General features: G+C 39.9%; 1 protein-coding gene and 1 non-coding gene across 4 annotated transcripts in view; one reads left to right on the top strand and one right to left on the bottom strand.

Moving 5' to 3' along the window:
* The first annotated feature begins 5,987 nt into the window (after window positions 1-5,987).
* The window catches only part of NT5C3A (5'-nucleotidase, cytosolic IIIA), a 50,003-nt gene continuing 33,831 nt past the window's right edge, over window positions 5,988-22,159 (top strand). Inside the window, exons 1-2 of one of the 3 annotated variants that reach the window (XM_034670206.1) lie at window positions 6,100-6,238; window positions 15,007-15,070. Coding sequence is in view for 1 of the 3 variants with exons in the window: in XM_011228232.3 (XP_011226534.2) it covers window positions 6,101-6,238 (138 nt within the window). In the remaining 2 variants the exon portion in view is untranslated. Of the gene's footprint in view, window positions 6,239-15,006; window positions 15,071-22,159 lie in introns of all 3 variants that reach the window. The other 2 variants (XM_011228232.3, XM_011228234.3) reach the window with 2 other exon arrangements.
* Window positions 14,620-14,722, bottom strand: LOC117795493. Its single transcript, XR_004619540.1, has one exon. It is a non-coding gene; the product is annotated as a U6 spliceosomal RNA (small nuclear RNA).

Raw genomic sequence — 22,159 nt, 5'->3', positions numbered from 1 at the left:
TGGGGAGATACCTACTAAACTAGCATTGTTGCCTGCAATACAGACCAGGACAGTGACCCAACTTAACATTCCTTCAGAAAGTGGAAAAGTTTAGGTATAAATGGAGAGAAGGAGGAATAGTAGCTGAGGATAAAGGGATGAGTAAACAGGTTGTGTAATGAGGGAAATTCAATATTACATTAATACCTGGCAAGAGGCTCAGAATAAAAGATAACCTTGCCTCTTAGTTCCTTTATAAATATTAGTTGTCTAAAAGGATGAAGCCATTTCTAGTTTTAGAACACTTAAGATCTAGAAAGCAAGCCTACAAACCTGAGAAGCCTCACCCTGGGAGAGATTTTCATATGAAAAGATAATGGATTAGACTAATTATTAATTATTGAGTGGGACTCTAGTAATGTGTCAGTATCTTAACTCTTATAATTGTTTTGGTTAGAATCCATGGCCTGTCGTATAAGAAAAACATACATGTGGTCTATGTCTCTGGTTTCTGGCACAGAGCTCCTAAACATTCTAATTATTTCCTTAGTGAAAAGAGTATCTTTTATAATTCATAACCAGCCCCTTTGAACCACACAGAAGTTTATGCTAATAAAGTGATGAAGGATCCAAACCTCTACATAGTACAGATGAAAGCTGGTCACCAGAAAGACCAAATTGGTAATTAAAGGGTTGGAACTTTCAGTCCCACACCTCAGCCTCCACGGAGGGAAGAAGAAGTGGGGCTGGAGATGTAGTTCAATAAAATGATTCAATCTGGCACTGTTTATTAAATACCCAATGAATGCAAAAAACATAAAACAAAAAAAATGTCCTTCAACATGTAATGCGTAAATGGTGAAACTTGTGCATCCGTACTATGCAATACAAATCAGCCCTAGAAAAGGTGAAGTATTGATACACAGAACTTAGATGGATCCTAAGAACATTATGCTGAATATATCAGTGGTTTCCAGGGGGTTAGTTTTGGGTAAGGATGTGATTATAAATTGGTCATACAAGGGAATTTCTTTGGGATGGTGTTTGGATCCTGTTCCTGGATCCTGTTCTGTATCCTAATCCTGATGGTGATTTCATCTGACAAAATTTCTTACAACTATATACCAACAACAAAAGAAAGTGCTTGTGAAAATTGATGAGATCCAAGTAAGATGTGTTATTGACTTTCAGTATTGTACCAGTGTCACTTTACTTTGTAATTATGCTACGGCTATAAGGTATAGTTGTAAGATAGTATCACTGGGGGAAGCCTGAGTGAAAGGCACACGGGGAGCACCTGGGTGGCTCAGGAGGTTGGGCATCCGACTTTTGTTTTTGGCTCAGGTCATGATCTCAGGGTGGTGAGATAGAGCCCCACATCTGGCTCTGTGCTCAGTGGGAAGTCTACTTCTATCCTTCTTTCTCCTGCTCCCTCTGTCCCTCCCCCACTACCGCTGCTTGGACGCTCTCTCTCGCTGTCTTAAAAAAAAAAATGAAAAAAAGAAAGACACATGGGATTCCTATGTAGTATTTTTGCAACTTCTATGGGAGTCTAAAATTATTTCAAAATGAAAATTAAAAACATATATGTAAAGAAAAAAAATGAAGGAAGTTTTTACTTCCAAGATACTTCCAACCAATGTCTTTTCTTTATGCTAGGAAGAAAGAAATTAGTCAGATTAAAAAAAAAATGTCTTGGTGGAACCAAAAAAATAATATATAGAAAATAAATAAATGTGTAATGAATATTAACATTTATGGGAGAGTTTCTGAAAAACATTTGCATCACCCATTATTGCTAATTGTGTTAATAACCATGTAAATTAGCAGATGATTAAATTTCAAATCTGGCAGTGACTCTTAAACAAATCTAATAAACCCTTAAAATGCACCTTTATTGATTTTTTTTAATTTAAAGAGAGAAGTAACAGTATTTAATAAATGACCCATATTCTCATTTATGTACTCAGATGCATAGAAATATTGTAATATGTGATATTATCCGACCACCAAAGATACATCATTCTGTTGCAGCCCAGATGAGAATGTTCCCCAAATTTCCAACCTGAAAGTGATAACCTAGGTGATAACCTAGGTCACTCTGAATCTTCTGATGACCCAGAAGCAATGTTGATATTCTCATGTTTTCCCTGGACCTGCTTCAAATTACCTGTTCTTTTAGTATAATTTAAAACTGAAATAGAATTACCAAACCCGGGGCGCCTGGGTGGCTCAGTCGTTAAGCGTCTGCCTTCCGCTCAGGGCGTGATCCGGTGTTCTGGGATCGAGCCCCACCCCACATCAGGCTCCTCTGTTGGGAGCCTGCTTCTTCCTCTCCCACTCCCCCTGCTTGTGTTCCCTCTCTCGCTGCCTGTCTCTCTCTCTCTCTGTCAAATAAAAAAATAAAATTAAAAAAACTTAAAAAAAATAAAGATCATTTGTTCAAACAAAGCAAACACACAAAACGTTTTCCCTTTGTACACAGCAGTTGTGTTAATAAAAAGCTTATATATAATTCACTTTCTTAATCTTGGTCTTAAAATCAGCTAAATTAATCTAAACTGCTGTGACAAGCAGGGGAAATGGCATCAATCCCTTGCAAGAGACCCACAAAGTAGAGAGAAGTAGAAGCAATAATCCTATTGCAAGAAGGAATTATGAGGTATTAGTACATGCATCCAACTTCAATTGTAGGCTTGAATTTGCTTTACCATTTGCTGGAAACCTACTGAAGTGTAGGTCACAGGGAAGGATGCTCAAGCACCACATGACATTCCTGAATGGAATACTTTAAAATTTTTGTCATCTTTTTCTCAGACATATTCACAGGTTCTCACATATATTGTGCTTGTATTAAAACAAACAAAAAAGCTAACATCCTTCCTAAGAAACTGATCAGTCTATATCCCCAAAATCATTTTATGGCATCAGAGGAGCAATCTTGTCCACCAAATAAGACACAGAAAGGGCATTCACATACCTGATAGTTAATTCCAGACTTGTTTTCTTACCAGATGCCTAATCATGTGGGCCCTACTTTACATTTCTAAGAACCCCCTTTCCACAAATTTCCCTTTAAGAACTCCTGCTAGGGTCCCAGGGCTGGAACAACAGGGTCAAGAACAGAGGGTGAGAGAAAAGTAACCCCTAGCTTCACTACTACCTCTCGTTTGTTTCCCTCCTCCAACTAGTTCCATATCCCAGGCAAAAAGGTAGCTTCATCAGGCAGCTCCACCAACTCCAACAAGCTTCTCTGGATCCCTTCTGTGTTACCCCTAGAGAGAAGCAGGGGGAATGACATCAATCTCTTGCAAGAGACAAGGCAGGCCAGAACAAGTCCTGATGCTTACAAAGAGGAGGAAATGATGTGGAGCATTTTTGGCCATTTGTATGTTTTCTCTGGAGAAATGTCTGTTCATGTCTTCTGCCTATTTCTTGGCTGGATTTTTTGTTTTTTGGGTATTGAGTTTGATAAGTTCTTTATAGATCTTGGATATTAGCTCTTTATCTGATATGTCATTTGCAAATATCTTCTCCCATTCCATAGGTTGCCTTTTAGTTTTGCTGTTTCCTTAGCTGTGCAGAAGCTTTTTATCTTGATGAAGTCCCAATAGTTCATTTTTGTTTTTGTTTCCCTTGCCTTTGAAGACGTGTCTAGCAAGAAGTTGCTGAGGCCAGGGGCGTTGCTGCCTTTAGGTCTTTCATCCATTTTGAGTGTATCTGTGTATGGTGTAAGAAAATGGTCCAGTTTCATCCTTCTACATGTGGCTGTCCAATTTTCCCAGCACCATTTATTGAAGATACTGTTCTTTTTCCCTTGGATATTTTTTCCTGCTTTGTCGAAGATTAGTTGGCATCAGGGAAATACAAATCAAAACCACAATGAGATACCACATCACACCAGTCAGAATGGCTGAAATTAACAAGTCAAGAAACAACAAATATTGTCAAGGATGGGGAGAAGGAGGAACCCTCTTACGCTGTTGGTGGGAATGGAAGTTGGTACAGCCACTCCAGGAAACAGTATGGAGGTTCCTCAAGTTAAAAATAGAGCTACCCTACAACCCAGCAATTGCTCTACTAGGTATTTACCCCAAAGATACAAATATAGTGACCCAAAGGGGCACCCGCACCCCAATGTTCATAGCAGCAATGTCCACAATAGCCAAACTGGAAAAAGCTGAGATATCCGTCCACAGATGAATGGATAAAGAAGCTGTGGTATATTTATACAATGGAATATTACTCAGCCATCAGAAAGGATGAATACTTACCATTTACATTAACGTGGATGGAACTAGAGGGTATTATGCCGAGCAAAATATGTCAATCAGAGAAAGAATTATCGTATGGTTTCACTTATATGTGGAATATAAGAAACAGAGCAGAAGATCATAGGGAAAGGGAGGGAAAACTGAATGGGAAGTCATCAGAGAGGGAGACAAACCATGAGAGACTCTTAACTATAGGGAAAAAACTGAGGGTTGCTGGAGGGGAGGTGGGTGGGGGGATTGGGTAATTGCGTGATGGGCATTAAGGAGGGCATGTGATGTGATGAGCACTGGGTGTTATACCTAACTGATAAATTATTGAACACTACATCTGAAACTAATGATATGTTGGCTAATTGAATTTAAATAATAAAAAAAGAGGAGGAAATGATAGAAGAGGCAGTGAGTGGGATATAGCAGAAAAAGGACAGCAGTGGTAAAAGGAACACTGCCAACTTCATCTTTACCCTTTTGTCATAGCACTTTTAAAAAAAATTGTGGTATAAAACACATAAAATTTATCAACTGAGCCATTTAAAAACATTCAGTACTATTAACCATAGACACATGGTTGTATAACAGATCTCTAGAACATTTTCATCTCACAAGACTGAAACTCAGTACTCAATTAAAAACTCCCCGTCTCTCTCTTCCCCCAACCGTCATAACCACCATTCTACTTTCTAAGAGTTTGACTATCTCATATAAGTAGAATAATGGAAGTCTTTTTGTGACGGGCTTATTTCACTTAGCATGACGTACTCAGGGTCATCAGTGTTGTCGAATACTGCAGAATTTCCTTCTTTTTAAATCCCGGATAGTATTCCATTTGATGTATATACCACAATTTCTTTATTCATTCATCTGTTGATGGACATTTCAGCTGTATCACATTTTGTCTATTATGAATAGTGCTGCAGTGAACATGGGAGTGCTGATATTTCTTTGAGTACCTGCTTTCAATTCTTTTGGATATATGCCGGCAATGCTGGATCATATGGTAAATTTATTTTTAATTTTTGAAGAATTTCAATAGTTTTCCATTATAGCTGTACCAATTTACATCTCCAGCAACAGTGCACAAGAGTTCCTATTCCTTCACCTCCTCACCAACACTTGTAATTTTTTTTATAATGGTTAGCCTAACGTGTGTGAAGTGGTATCTCATTATAGTTTTGATTTTTATTTTCCTGATGGTTATTGATGTTGAGCATCTTTTCAGTCTTTTGCCCATTTTTTAAAAATTGGTTTGTCTTTTTGTTGTTGAGTTGTAGGAGTTCTTTAGGTATTTTGGATAGTAACCCCTATCAAATATATGGTTTGCAAATATTTTCTCACCTTCTGTAAGTGGCCTTTTTACTGTTGGTTGTTTCTTTTGCTGCGCAGCAGTTTGTCACAGCACAAACTACTGCTAACGCCTTCTGGGGGCTGTAGTCCAGAGTGGCTGAGGAGGGTGGAAGGCGGAAGACGAAAGACTTTCTGCTTGGGTCTGGTTGGAATCAGATTTCTACTGTAGGGAGCTGGAGTGAACCTCTCCCTGGCCCTCATTAGCACACAGATAATTGATACCATTCCCTTTGGGGTCCTCGGACAGCTCAGAAGTAGGCTCCGAGGAAGGCCAGCCCCACCTCCCCCTCCGCTGCGGGCGCAGACCACACCCCCACGCCTTTCCCTAGCGCGTCATCGCTTGGGGGTGGGGCTTTCCATGGGGCGGGGCTTGTGGAGGAGGGGCGGGGTGGAGGCGGGGCTGCTGCGGATCGGCCGCGGGGCAGGGCGTCCAGGCTTTTCTACTGACTGCAGCAGTCCAGGACCTCTTCTTTTCCAGCCGAGAGTCGCAGGACACCCCATTCATGGACCGGGTGGCTGTGGCGAGGATGGGCGCGGTGGCGAGCGCTAGTGTGTGCGTTCTGGTGGCGGGGGTGGTGCTGGCCCAGTACATATTCACCTTGAAAAGGAAGACAGGGCGGAAGACCAAGATCATCGAGATGGTGAGTACAGGGCGCCGAGTCTGGAGCGCTTGATGGGCCTCAGGGCGTTCCACCCGCGCATACCTTTCCATGCTGGCGCTGCTGGAATGCAAAGGGCGCACTGGGGACCCATTCACCCCGCGAGCGGCAACACCGCCGGCGGAGACCTGGTCTGTACCCTCCGTGGTGTCACTCCTCTGTCTTTTGTTGTGTCTTCATTTGAAACAGAAAAGCAGCAAGTAGGTGATTCGGAAACCAGCCACCTCCTGCAGCAAAACCCGTTCCTCAAGAAGTAAACGGAACGTTTTAGGCTGGGTTGCTGCCTAGTTCCTGCAGCCAAACGGTTGCGACTAATCCAATTCCGACAGAGTTGTTTCTGCACCCTGGCTAGAATGAGTTAGATTATGAAAAGGTGTAACTTCTCAGTGGTTGTAAACCCAGTTGGCGTTCAGAATAGTTTATTTTGTATTTGAATGTTGTATCTTCTTGTCTCAAACTGCCAGGAAGTATCTTTGTGTTCGTTTTTTCCCCCAAACCTCTTGCATAACAGTATTTTAGAAATTTAAATTTTATTGTAAGAATGTTTCAAGAATCCTATTTAAAGTATATGATAAGCAATATTTGCTTCAAAGTTGGGGATGTTTTTAATTTTGTTTTGGTTTGCTTTTAGTTGTTGTTTTAGTTTAGATTTTTTGTTTTTGTTTTTTAATTAAAACCCACCTATAAAGACAAGTTACTCATGGAGTTGCATTCTAATGTGCTTACTGGAGCATAAGCTCATGTTTACTCCCAGTAATGTGCTACACACATGAACATTTGGAGTCAAATATTTATGAAAAGTAAGTGGACAGTCTACCACCATATTAATAATATAATTTTAGGTTCATATACTTAGAATACTCAGCCTCAATTATGTTTTCCTTGATCAAAGACACGGTCCACTTGGTTGCTCTTGGCCCCAGGTTGAATACAGAAATATTTTCCCATAACTAATAGTGAAAGAAATGTTAACTCCTGTGTCTCATGGCAGTAATATTCGTAGGTTTTGTTTATTGCTAGATTAAATTATTCTTGGATTATTATTTTTTTCTCCCCTCTGTGGGTACAGCTGCAAATATTTTTATCTCAGAAATTTCATTTTGTTTATGTTGCTGTCTTGCTTAGAGAACTTCAGTGGCTTCCTTTTGCCCCAAACCAAAAATTTATAATCCTTACTTGGAGGGGGGAAACCAACTAATTGCCGTACCTTCCAGTGTGTACTTAAACTGTGGATTAGTCCATTATATTACTTTTCTAAACCAAGTAGAGTTAAAAATCAATTCTTTCATAAAATCCCACAGTGATACCATCCTAAAAACAGTTTGCCATCTTTGTGAAAAATAATGAAGGCCCATCAGGCAGGCCAACTTTACTTATTTGATAGAAACCAGTCAATCTTTACATATACATATGTATACATAATGTTATATTAATACTGATTGGGATATATGTGCAGCCTGCTAGTAGCTTTTAAAAGAAAAAAAGTCGAACAAGCTTTATGTTTTGTTTTGTTTTGTTTTTCAAAGATTTATTTATTTATTTTAGAGAGTGGGGAGGGGTAGAGGGAAAGGGAGAGAGAGTATTAAGCCAACTTCACACTGAGTATGGAGCCCAGACTGGGGCTAAAGCTCATGACCCTGAGATCATAACCTGAGCCAAAACCAAGAGACGGGGCTCAACTGACTGCACCACCCAGGCTCCCGAGCTTTCTGTTTTTAACTTGTAATTTTAATAGGCTGCTTCTTCAAATGCCATAAACATTTAATTGGGGATCTGAAGATTTGGGTTCAAATCCTGGTTTTATCTCTTTTAATAACCGTGTGTTAGGGGGCACGTTTTGCCCATTCCCCACCCCCTCCTCCTAACCCCCACCGTAGAGAACCTGTACAAACCTGTGAATGTCCAGTGGACATAGCTTTAAACTGGTCACAAGTAATGGAACCAACAGTAACTGCCTAACCAAGGTGGGCCTGTTCATACTGGCTTGGTAAACAAATGACTTCTGGCACTGGGCTTAGATTATGCACTGCTTTAAAAGTTTTGAATTAAAAGACACAGAAGTGTGGCTGGCGGCCTGTGCATGCTACAGCTGAAATGTCCTGTAGGGCTGCAAGATAAATATACAGAGGAAACCTGTCAGAAGGCATGGCTTAAGATGTTTAGAGCTCAGAGGCACCTGGGTGGCTCAGTTGGTTGAGTGACAGACTCTTGGTTTTCACTCAGGTCATGATCTCAGGGCCGTAGAATTGAGCCCCTCAGCAAGCTCGTGCTCAGTGGGGAGTCCGCTTGAGAATCTCTCCCTCTGCCCCCCCACCGCTCGCATGTGCTCCCCTCTCTCAAATCAATCAATAAATCTTTTTTTAAAAAAAGATGTTTAGAACTCAGAGATAAGCCATTTTTCATAGTCAATCTACTGCATTATTAAATTTTTATTTTAGAACAATTTTAAACTAACAACATAATTAAGCAAATAAGTAGAGTCCCAACCAGTTCTCCTATTACTAACATTTCATGTTAGTATGGTACATTTGTTGAAATTAATGAACAAATATTCATACATTTTTAAATTTCCCTTTGTTCAGATTTCCTTTGTTTTTACCTAATGTCCTTCTCTGTCCTAGAGTTCCATCCAGAATACCACGTACATTTAGGCATCATGTGTCCTTATCTCATCTTGGCTGTGACAGTTTCTCATATTTTTCTTGTTTGTTGTATCTGTGATACCGTAAGAAATATATATTTGGTGTTTTTCCCAGGTTCCTGCCACACAGCTCCTAAAACTCTTGGACTCTGGGAAGTGTTAATAGTGTCTTTTGTATGCTAATGAGATGGACTGGTAGTTGGGGGCCCTAAGATGGCTTCAAGATGGGAGCTGGTTGCCATAAAGATCAAAGCATGATAAGAGGATTAGAACTTTCAGCATACCCTCCCCCTTCTTTGAACAAGGGTTGGAGTTTAAGCTGATCACCTGGTCAATAATTTATTTGATCAATCTTATCTACATAACAGACCTCTGTAAAGACCTCTAAAGGAGAGCTTCCAGATTTGTGAATACCTTGAGGTATAGACGGAGTGGTGTGTTCTGGAGAGGATGTGGAAGCTCTCCACACCTTCTATATCTTGCCCTATGCTTCTCTTCCATTTGGCTGTTCTGAATTGTATTCTTTATATGAAACCTGTCATAGTAAGTAAAGCACTCTCCGGAGTTTTGTGTTCTTCTTAGAAATTATGGAACCTGAGGAGGGGATTGTGGGAATCCTCAAATTTACAACTGGTCCATCAGAAGTATGGGTGACAACCTGGGACTTTTGACTGGCATTAGAAGTAGGAAGACTTGTGGACTGAGTCCTTACCTCAGGGAATCAGACACTAACTCTAGATAGTGTCAGAATTGTACTGAATTATACAAAGAGTTGGAGCATGATTGGTGTGAGGTGTGAGAAATGTGTTAAATGTAAAACATTTGGTAATATCTGGCTCATAGTAACCGCTTATTGAATAGTAGTTGTAATTATTATACCAAAACACAGACTATCAGCCACTCTCATATTTTTCCTTATAAACACTGGTAGGGCATAATTTTTAAACACTGGTATTATTTCTCTCAACTTTCTCTCTCCTAAGCCTTCATTGTAAAAATTACTGTAATTAGGGGCACCTGGGTGGCTCAGTTGGTTAAACATCTGCCTTCAGCTCAGGTCATGATCCCGGGGTCCTGGGATTGAGCCCCGCATTGGGCTCCCTGCTTAGCGGGGAGTCTACTTCTCCTTCTGCCTGCTGCTCCCCTGCTTGTGCTCTCTCTCTCCCTCTATCAAATAAATAAATAAATAAAATCTTAAAAAAAAAAAAAAACTACTCTAATTATCCCCAGTAAAGATGGCTTGCAGTTTTTGTAAACTAGACCAAAAAGATCAAGATTGCCAAATGTGTAGAGAAGTTATACACATACTGTAGAATTTTGCACAAATGAAATTAGTATTCGGGATAAATTGTATTCGGGAATGAATTTCCCCAACCTCTCTTAGATTCTCACAAGTTTCAAGTCTTTCTTCATTGCCGTTGACCACCAATTATCACTTGCTATTCAGTTTAACTCACCATTCTAATCAAACATGCCTGCTCAGATAGGACTTGTTCCCTCTGTGGCCTTTTTAGTTACTCTTAGTAAAAAAGATTCTGGAGCAAAGCTTGAGCACTTATTACTAGTTTCCTTCTAGGCAGAGAAACCCACTTCAACACAAAATTTAGGCTTTGAAGAATGCGGGTCTGAGGGAGGGAAATGTAATCATATATATAGTCTTTCATACAACTTTCTTATATTGAATGATGATGACAACTTTAGTGTTTTTTTACTTGGTTGATTTTTATTCATGGGCATTGCTTCCATATTTTATTCTATTCAGACAGCATTTATCTACTTTCAAATTAATTTAGCCTAAATATAAAAGCATTAACAATACAGATCTTCCTTGATTTACGATGGGGTTATGTCCCTATAAACCCATCATTACGTTGGAAATACGGTAAGTCTGTAATGCATTTAATACACCTACCAAACATCATAGCTTAGTTTAGCCTCCCTTAAATGTGCTCAGAACACTTATATTAGCTTATAGTTGAGCAAAATCATCTAACAAAAGCCTATTTTATAATGAAGTGTTGAATATCTAATGTAATTTATTGACTACTGTACCGAAAGTGAAAAACAGAATAGTTATATGGTACAGAATGATAGCGTAATGGTTGTTTATCCTCGTGATTGGGTGGTTGACTGGGTGCTAAGGCCGCTGCCAGTGCCCAGCATCAGAAGAGAATATTGTACCATACATTGCTAGCCCAGGAAAAGATCAAAATTCGAAGTATAGTTTCTATTAAATGCATGTCACTTTCTCACTGTCTTAAAATCAGAGAATTATAAGTCAAACCATCATAAGTTAGGGAATATCTAATAAAATTGTAGGGAAATAGTAGGAACTGTTATTTTTCCTCATGAAAGAAAAACCCAGTGCTTGAAACTAAAGAAAGCTAAGTGTTAGTGATTAAAAAAAAGCAATGTACAAATTTAAGTACTAAATGTGGCTTATATAGAGAATTAAAAAATGTATGTGATCAACCATCTGGGCCTTAGGACAGCACCAATGAAACGCCTTTCTATTTTGTGGATACAAGATGCAGTCACTTTTAAAAGGGAAATTATTTTAAAGTAAAAACTTTTTAAATATGTGTATATATGTGTTTATGCACACATATGCTGTTTATAAGAATTTGTTTTATTCTTTCTGGATTTTATTAGGAGAAACTTTGCAAGGTTTTTTAAATTTATGTTTTAAATTTATGAATGAACACTAGCTTTCCTGCCCTACAGTTATTAGCCATAGAACCTCTCTCCAGCTCCACAAATCTCAGTTTTCCCCACTGTTCCTCTTTAATCATCATTCTTGTTAGATAGGTTAGCCGAAAGTGTGGGTTTTATTTGTTTTTATTAAATTTTGTGTTTGGCTGTCCAAATCTACATTGGTCTCCTTAGTACAGTATCTTAGAATTTCATGTTCAGTTGTATTAATTCCAGAAACTAATCCAGAAAATTTATTTAGTGTCTTTTAGGACAGAAAATGTAATGCCCTTAATATATTGGTAACAAATCAACCAACTTTTCCAGTTATCAGAATCCCATAGGTTTAATTTGTGCTTTGAAGTTGTTTTAGAAAGCAGACAGTATATTTTATTTTTTAATCCAAGGTATTAAAAGGTTGAAAACTGACTTTTAAATTTAAGGCCCATCTATGTATGTTACTCTTCTGTGTGCTGTTAAATTAAGTTCAAAAAAGACCTTTCCCTGGGGAGTTTAAAAACTTAAATAAATTACGTTCTTGGAAGAGGATGACTTCATTTAGTTATTAGACTATTTAGTGAATAGAACTGGCTGTGGAAAACAAACCTTTCTAGCCTCACATATAGAACTGGAATTACAATCTTTAAGCTAGAGAAAGATTAAAGGTCTTATTATGAAAAATGGAGTTAAACTTGATTTCTATGATCTCTTCTAAAGATGTGACTAGTAGGTGGAGTCCATGTGATGCAAGGGATGTAAATAGAACACAACTTTATTTTTCTTTCTTGTGGCCCCTTTCAGATTTATTCATTGGTGGTATTCTTTTCTTGCCGCTGGTGAAAATTCTGGTAGGCCTGTAACTTTTTGCTCACTCTCAGACTGTAAAAGACAGTCTTTTAAAATCACAAACAGTCAATCTCATTTCTGTAAATATCAGTGTCTAATCATGTATTATGCATGATTTTGATGTTAATTCTGTGGTGAGACTTCTAGATGAACATTACTAGTACCCACCAATATTTTTTTTTTTAAGATTTTATTTATTTATCCGACAGAGATAGAGACAGCCAGCGAGAGAGGGAACGCAAGCAGGGGGAGTGGGAGAGGAAGAAGCAGGCTCCCAGCAGAGGAGCCTGACGTGGGGCTTGATCCCGTAACGCCGGGATCACTCTCTGAGCCGAAGGCAGATGCTTAACCGCTGTGCCCCCCAGGCGCCCCATCCCACCAATATTTTTAGCTCTTCTCCCCTTCTTGTATTTGGGCAGGCTTTGCTATTCTGGCCAATAGACTATCTGGAGATGGTATGGCCACTTCTGGGCCAGTGTAGTTATGAAAAGGGACACAGCTGTCCATAGTCTTTTCTGCTGCTGGAGCAAACCCTGAAGCATCACGATGACAAAACAGCCTGGAATACTGAGCCAATACGTGGAGGACAGCTGCCCTGGAGAGTCATCTGAACACATACTGGACTTTGTGTGAATGAAAAATAAGCTTTTTTTGTGTTAAGGAACTGAGATTTTTGTGTTGTTACTGCCCCATAACTTATCCTTACTAACACAGACTTCTTCCCTACCCCAAAGCTATGGCTTACTGCAGGTGGCTCCTCTCCTCCCTAGTTAGTGGTGGCCAGTGATCTGGGATGAGAGAGGAGGATGCAGTCAGCCTCTCTCTTTCCCTACTGCTGCTCTTTCCTCCACTAGCCATTGCTTCAGATTTTGGGGTTAATAGGGTAGGAGGAAGGGTTTATTTTACTGAGGAAGTAAAGAAATGAGAGGATTTTTTTTTTTAAGGTTTATTTTTTTAGAGAGAGAAAGCACGAGTGTGTGAAGCAGAGAAGCAGAGGGAGAAGGAGAGAGAGAATCTCAAGCAGACTCCCCACTGAGTGTGGAGCCCCACATAGGGCTCAGTCCCAGGACCCTGAAATCATGACCTGAGCCGAAACCAAGAGTCAGACCAGCTTAGCCACCCAGGCACCCCTTTTCTTTTTTTCTTTCTTTCTTTCTTTCTTTCCTTCCTTCTTTCTTTCTTTTCTTTCTTTCTTTCTTTCTTTCTTTCTTTCTTTCTCTTTCTTTTTTAAGATTTATTTATTTGAGAGAGAGAGTGTGAGTAAGAGAAAGAACACAAGCAGGGGGAGCAGAAGAGGCAGAGGGAGAAGCAGACTCCCCACTGAGCAAGGAGCCCGAGGTGGGGCTCAATCCCTGGGCCCTGGGATCATGACTGGAGCTAAAGGCAGACACTTAACCGACTGAGCCACCCAGGTGCCCCAGGAACCCCTTTTCTTTTTAAGATTTATTTATTTGGGAGATAGAGAGTATGAGCTTGTAGGGGGAGGGGCAGAGGAAAGGGGGGAGAGAGAGAGTCTTAAGCAGACTCCTCACTGAGTGAGGAGCCCTGTGAGGGGCTAAATCTCAAGACCCCACGATCACAACCTGAGCCAAAACCAAGAGTCGGGTGCTTAACTGACTGTGCCACCTAGGTGCCCCCAAATGAGAGTTCTTATTTGACTGGTTAGGTTTGTACTCCCTGGGCCTGCAAGACATTTAAAGTTGACTTTCTCTTCTTTCACTGTAGCCCCATAATATGGGCAATTAATTTTTTTGGCACCCCACTCCACCTCATCCTGATTTTTTTTGGAGTGATCCACTCCATACAGGCTCTTGCCTTTGAAGTCCCTCCCTCTCAGGTGGCTCTTGTGGGCTGGACAGAAATAGGTTTCTGGCTGGTTCCCTCCTATGTGGGAACATTCACTTATTCCTGGCTCTGGCAGACTCTAGGAGTACAGGCCATTACAACAAAGCCACTTTTTAAAAATTTCAACTGTATGGAGTTATAACTGACAAAATTTTAAAATATTTAAAGTGTACATTGTGACTGGATATACTTATACACTGTGAAAGGATTATCCCATCTAGTTAATTAATACACCCATCACCTTACATATTTAACTTTGTGTGTTTGTGAGAACACTTAAGAACATTTAGGTTCTACTCTCATCAAACTTCAATTATACAATACAGTGTTCTCAACTATAAAAAAGATGGAACACTTCATGAATTTGCATGTCATCCTTGTACAGGGGTCATGCGAATCTCCTCACTATTCCAGTGCTAGTATATGTGCTGCCGGTGGAGCATAGCAGAGCCACTCTGTCCCACTGAATATCCTTTGTAGCTTGTATCAGGCTTCAGTCTTCCACAGAAAACACATTTCACGTTCTCTAGGTGACCCCATGAAAGGCCCTTCTTGCTTGGTGAGAGGGTAGTGCTCCACTGTACCCATTCCCTTGGAGGCAGAAGGCATAGCAACAACTCTTCCAGACACCCTCTTCACTCTTTTCACCCTTCTGTATTCTTTAAGTGGGTAAGGAAGGGTCCGGGAGTCATGAAGCCAATTCTCTCTTTTTCTTCCCTCACCTTAGTAGGGTACCCATCCCTGGATTGAACTGAAACAAACAGGAAGATTCCTAATTTAACATCTCTTACGTAAGTTTAACATTCTGTGAATTTTTTTTTAGATGTTAATCATTGTTATGAACTGAATATTGACCCCTCAAAGGTTCTTTTAGCTGGACTGAGAATCAATTAAGAAATCAATTGATAGATTAACAGGAGAAAATCAAATTTAATAGCATACATATGGTAATACACACACACATGGAAATTCCAAAGACAGAGAAAATGAGGTCTCTGTCATTCTGAACTAAGGAGAAGGGAGTAGGGGTGTGACACTTGAGAGGAAAGGAATGCAGTTCATAGGACAGTAAAAAGAGTAGATGTTCGCCCAGCCATATAGTTTGGTCACTCAGGTAAAATGTATCTCTCCTTATTCTGGGAAAGACCCCCACTTTAGAGTTCTTCTAAGTAGTTAAAGGATGGGCAAAAGTTTCTCTGGGGCCCACAGGGTCTTCATTGTCTTCAGCTCAAAATAATCTTCATGCCAGAGTGGCCCATCTTGGGGCAGCCTGCCTGCAACCCCTACATGCTTTTGAATGATAAGCAAGCATTCCCATCTCTTGAGTCTCAGCCTGTGTGTTCTGTGACCTCCGTGGCTGGTCCAGCCCTCCTGTAGGCGATATGACCTCCATCTAGTGTTCAAGATAGATACTGGCTTCACTCTCACTAGAAGCTCCCCAACCAGTTAAAATTACCATTTTTTAAAAAGATTTTATTTATTTATTTGAGAGAGAGAGAAAGAGCGAGGGGAGGGGCAGAAGGAGAGAGAGAGGAAGAAGCCAACTCCCCGCTGAACAGGGAGCCCGGTGTGGGGCTTGATCCCAGGACTCTGGGATCATGACCCCAATTGAAGGCAGATGCTTAGCTGACTGAACCACCCAGGTGCCCCGTTTCTAATTTAAACACTTCTCAACTTTTTATGGCTTCCTTGTAAACACCAACAATTACTCCTTATAAGCTGGTGCTGTTTTTTGAAACTGGAGTGAGTTTCCTTTCCGGAGATAACTTCTAACAAAAACTCCTTCCTTTCTTCTATTTTAAGATAACATCAGTTGTTCTCTGGGTACTATACTGAGTAAGTGGAAAGCCCACTATTGAGTCTATATTTAGAAAAAGGAGGGGGCGGGGAACCAAGATTTAAATACAACTGCTTAAGTGGCTCAATGCTATTATACAGGCTTTTAAAAATATTTCTGTATCCCAACTTTAATTTATATCGGCACTCAGATTTATGACCTTTGAGGACCTGTTTTTAATTCATTTGTTTTGTAAAGCATATTCCCCGAACTTCTGTGGCATTTCCTGATGATTTTTCATAAAGTAGCAGTTCATACACTGTCTTGTATTGTTTACTGTTATGTGTGTTCTTTAAGGGTTGAGATTGGTACATATTTCATTGTCTTTTATTTTTAAGATTTTTATTTATTTGAGAGAGAGACCATGCACATGGTGGGGGGGTGGCAGAGGGAGAAGCAGGCTCCCTGCCAAGCAGGGAGCCAGTCACAGGCTGGATCCCAGGACCCTGGGATCATGACCTGAGCCTAAGGCAGACACTTAACCTACTGAGCCACCCAGGCGCCCCCTTTGTCTTTTTTATCAGTTGCACTGAGGAGAGACAGAGACCCAAAATCAGTGTCTTTAATAAACAATAAACATTTTGTTTTTCTAATTCTTATAAAGAGATGTCCAAAAAATAGGCAGTTGCTGGTATTAATTAGGGAGTACAAGGATATCAAGACAGAGGTCTTTGAAATTCTCTTGGCTTTTCTCATGGTCACAAAATGGCTGTTGCAGTCCTGGCCAACATGTCCATCTTCCAGGGAGGAGGATACTCAATTCAGTAAAGCAGAACTTTCTCCTCACATGTCATTGGAGAGAACAGTGTCATATAGCCACCCTAACTGTGAAGCTAAGGAATTTTTTTGGCTGAGCAACTGGCCACCCTCCAACAAAATTGAGATTCTGTTAGTAGGAAAGAAAGGGAGGAATTAGGTAATAAGTGGTCTACCATGCTATACCACAGTCCTATTCCTTTTCCATATAATTTGCCTTTCAGTAAATTCATTTAATATTTGATCAAATAAAAGCACATATATATAATCTGGTATTACTGGTGGTCAGTTGGCTGGTAGAAAAATAGAGCATTCCAACTGTTACAAGTCCTTGGCAATACAGCAGTACAGAATACAGCTCGGAATAGCTTTACCCTTCTGCCCACCAAAATAAATTCATTCACACCTGAAATACCTAGGTCTTCAGTAGTTCCTGAGACATCACCACTGCCTTCATACATGCTAATGAGATTTAGAGGCTAGTCTCACAATTATGTGTCACAACTAGCTTAAAAGCTAGAGTCCTAATGATGTGAAATGTTGGGATTCAGAGAGAACGGTCAAGAAAGAATTCTTAATGGGTGCCGGGGTGGCTCAGTTGGTTAAGCAGCTGCCTTCGGGTCAGGTCATGATCTCAGGGTCCTGGGATTGAGACACACATCGGGCTCTCTGCTCAGCAGGGGGTCTTCTCCCTCTCCGTCTGAGCTCTCCCTCGCTGCACACGCGCTATCTCTCTAATAAATTAATTTTTAAAAAATATATTTTTAGGGCGCCTGGGTGGCTCAGTCAGTTAAGCGTCTGCCTTCAACTCAGGTCATGAGGTCCAGGGATCAAGTCCCACATCGGGCTCCCTGCTCAGCGGGGAGGCTGCTTCTCCCTCTCCTCCCCCCTTTTGTTCTCTGTTACTGTCTCTGCTCTCTCTCAAATAAATAATAAATAAAATATTTTAAAAAATTCTTTTTAAAGAATTCTTGAGGCGTCTTCAATGCAAAAAGGGTGGCTTTATTAATGTACAGGGACAGAACCCATGGGCAGAAAGAGCTGCACTGGGATTATGAGGAGTGACTGATTATATACTTTGAAATTGGAAGGGCGTTAGGGATAGCATAAGTGTCTAAGGAATTTGGAAGCAAGGTTTCCAGGACCTTGAGGGACTAGCTGTTGTTAGGAAAAGGTCACTTACTACTGTCTTAGTAAAACCTTGGTCATGAGACCCTTTAGATGTATATCAGTAGGCCATATGCTTGCAGGATGATGGCTAACATATATTTTGGGGGGATAGGGATAGAGTTAAAGGAAGTTTCCAAAAGGATTTTCATATATTAGACTTAGAGGATCCTGAAGGTTGGGCTAATGAAAATCTAAGGTTGCCTTTTGCCTTTAGCAAAGAATTAACATTGAGGTAGTTGAGTTCCTGGAGGAAGATCACCCTGCCTGTCCCAAGTATTTGTCAATGAGCTGTAAGTTATAAGGAAGTTTATTTTTTTTTCTTTTGCTTTGCTTTGTTCTCCACATCATTAACAGTACTTTCACAATGAATGAATATAAATGTGAGAGAGATCTCAAGGAAAGGCTATGTGAAATTCAAAGGAATAGGAGATTACACTGGGTAACGTTTGATGGCTGTGGTGTTTGAAGGATAACAATCATGATTGGTCAGTCTAAATAAAATATATTGTAATATAAGGGGAATATATTAAACTCTTAACATTGACAAAGAATATGTTCAAGGTCATCTTGAATCCCCAAATTTGCAAGTATGGATATATTTGTACCAGACATATGACTGTCTTTGCAAATCACATTTGTCATGTTTCCTGTATATTATCCTCATTCAAGTTTAATCGTATTTTCAGTTTCAACAAGTGTGAGCTCTTATCTAGTGAGCTGTTTTTATGGTAGCCAGAGCATTTCCTGAAACAGCTGGAGTTTTTACAAATTTTTTTCTTAAGTTTTTTGTTGTGAATTCATTTACGCAACAGATGGAGCCACCCCTGAACCAGATACTATAATATTTTTTGTTTGTTTGTTTTTGTTTTTAAGTAAGCTCTAGGCCCAGCGTGGGGCTTGAACTCAAGACTCTGAGGTCAAGAGTCACATGCTCTACCGACTAAGCCAGCCAGGGGCCCAATACCCTAGTATTTTTAATTTATCCAGGAAGTCTCTTTTCTAGGTAAAAATCATCACATCCTTAGATCCTTTTACTTTAAGCCCTCCAGGTGATTCCAATGAATGCTAAAGTTTGAGAACCATAGAAGAATTCAGATTCTTGTCCAGCAAAATTACAAAGTTTACAAAATTTGCTTTAAAAAAAATCCAGTTTAATCGCTCACAAATAGTCAAAATTGGGGGCTGCCAAACACTGTGGAGAGAGAAATCTGAATGATGAGGATATAGAAAAATGGGCACTTTTGTTTACTCTGTTGGAGGCGGTATACACATCAGTTAAATAAATCATAGTGCATTGGTTACACTGTGGTGCATTTGTATAACAAAACATTGTGCAGTAGGGGCGCCTGGGTGGCTCAGTCAGTTAAGTGTCTGACTTCAGCTCAGATCATGATTGATGTAGGAAAGACATTAGGGTTCCAAGCGGATGGCCAAGAAAGAATTCTTGAGACGTCTTTGGTGCACAGTGGTTGTTTTGTTGAAGCACAGGGACAGGACCCATGCGCAGAAAGACCTGCACTGGGATTCTGAGGAGCGAGTGACCGTATACTTTCAAATTGGAATGGCGTCAGGAATAGCATAAGTCTCTAAGGAATTTTGGAAGCAAGGTTTCCAGGACCTTGAGGGGCTAGCTATTGTTGGGAAAAGGTCATTTATTACTGTTTAATAAAACCTGAGTCATGAGACCCTTCGGATATATATTAGTGGGTCATATGCTTGGGGGATGATTGCCAACACATATCTTGGGGGATAGAGATAAAGGATGTTTCCAAAGGAATTTTTATATGTTAAAATAGACTACGGTATTAACATCAAGGCAGCTGAGTCCCTACAGGAATGTCACTCTGCCTGTTTTAAGGACCTGTTATCGGGCTGTAGGTAGTAAGGAAATTTAATAATTTTTCTTCTGCCTTTGTTTCCCACGTCAGTGATCTCAGGATCCCGGGATTGAGCATTGCCTTAGGCTCCCCACTCAGTGGAGAGTCTGCTTGTCTCTCTCCCTCTGCCCCTACCCCCGCTCGTGCTCACATGCATGCTCTCTCAAATAAATAAATTAAATCTTTTATAAATACATGCATACAAGAAAGTAAATCTAAAATTACCATTTTAAAAAGTTCAAAAGATGGTTAACTAGGGAGAGAAAGCACGTCGTAGAACAGTTGTGGATCCAAGAGAGATACACATGTATGTGCTCGTATGTCATTGGAAATTCTTGAAAAACTGCACTAGAAGCTCTTTGTAGTTGCTGCTAGTAATGGTGGAACTTGGGAAGATGAGACTGGGGAAGGAGACTTGTACTTTTTTATCCTTTAATGTTCCTCACTGTTTGAAATACCATGAGCATGTGTATTTGTTTAAAAAACAGTTAATTGAAAGCAACATTTTTAAAAGTGTGTTGGGACCACATTGTAGAAACATCTGTATTATTATTAGTGAGGTGTTTGGAATTAACTTGCTAAAGAGCCTTTGAGAGTATTATATTCATTTTTAAAAAGTGGTAAGATCTGGAATGCATTTTAGTTGCTTAATCTGGTAGCTGAAGTACACTAAATTAGCATAACTAGAATCAAGAGGCGAGGAGTGTGAGGAAGAAATAATTTTCCCTTTACCTTTCGAAGTTCTGTGCTGGGGACCCTATATTAAAAGAGAATTAACAAGAAAAAAACAAACAAGTTTTATTAACACATATACATGAGAGATGCCTTGGAAAAAGTGAGTAACTCTCTTAGGCGGTTTAAAATTATACCATCTACAGCTATAAACAGAAGGGCATGGAAGAGGCCTGTTGTTGGGTGGAAGGAGGAAAAAGATGGTAAACCTGAATGAGAGCTGGTAATGTAGATTTAAGTGCTTTCTCTCCATTGATTTGAGTTTGTGGTGCTTTCTTCATTTTTTTCTTCCTTCTCTTTTGGTACAGAGATGGGGACACACTAGAAATGGAGATTTCCTTTATAAATGTAAATTTCCCTTACGAAAGGGAACTTCCACTCTTTTGAGGAATTCTCCTGTGTCTACTGTTTTTCTGAAATAATCAGCTCAAAATAATCCTCATGCCAAAGAGGCATATATTGGGGTAGCATTCTGTCACTGGAGGAGCAGGACTTGAAGCAGGACTTGAAATAAGCCTGGATTAAAGAGAATGAAGCCCTAGACTGCTGTGGGAGTTGGGAAAAGAGGATCGGACATTGATGGATCGCAGAGGTGAAATCTGTAGGATTTGGAAGGGAAAAGGATTTATAACCCCAGAATAAGCCGCCATCTTTTTTCTTTAGCTAGAGATGGTACTTAAGATGATAGCTTGACCCATTTCAGGGAGTGACTCCATTTTCTAGGGTATCTCCCATGTATTCAGGAGGGATGCATGTTATTAAATTTGTGTTTGTTTTTTTCCTATTAATTTGCCTTTATTGTAGGAGGGTTTCAGTCAAAAACTAGAAGGGTAGAGGAGAAATTATTTTTACTCCCCCACAGATTTTATAATTTTTGCAAAGTGTCTTAGATTATCCTTAGTTCATCATAGCAGTTTGAATGTTCCCTACAGTGTATGTTAAATCATTTCCATAGATTTCTCTTTTGTTTGCTTTTAAAGTAATTCAGACATCACATTTAGAGTTGCTGAAGTAAGCCAATAAAGAATCTTAAATCCCATTTTAACCCTTATTCTCTTTTAAATTAGGGGTTGTAATTTATCTCTTCAGTACAGTAACTTGTTTGAAATCTAATGTCATAAACCTTACGTGGGGTTCCTCCCCCTGCTTTAAAAACAACAATCAGGGAAATCTATACGATTCCATTTTTGTGTCAGCAGGTGGCAGACTTCTCTCTGCTCTGGCTCGGTGCTAGCTTTCTCAATTACCTATCTTGTTTATGCATTTTTATGTTTACTCTCACTGTTGCTTCAACCTGAGGGGAGCAGAATTTGTCACCCCACAGTGTGCCACTTTGGTATGTGGATTATTGTGAGCTGAAGGCACTCTAGACCGAGAGAGGTCTGGAAGAGCTTTTTACCTCCCTTTTACCTGCCTAAAAGAATTTAGAAAGGGGGCCTGTACCAGGAAGAGAGCTATTACCAGAGATTACTCTTTTATCTGAGAGACTTACCTGCATGAAGGCAAAC

Source organism: Ailuropoda melanoleuca, chromosome 1 (genome assembly GCF_002007445.2).
Source record: "Ailuropoda melanoleuca isolate Jingjing chromosome 1, ASM200744v2, whole genome shotgun sequence".
NCBI lineage: Eukaryota > Metazoa > Chordata > Mammalia > Carnivora > Ursidae > Ailuropoda > Ailuropoda melanoleuca.
Note: the sequence above shows the minus strand (reverse complement) of the source record. Positions and strands in the feature narration are given on the sequence as shown.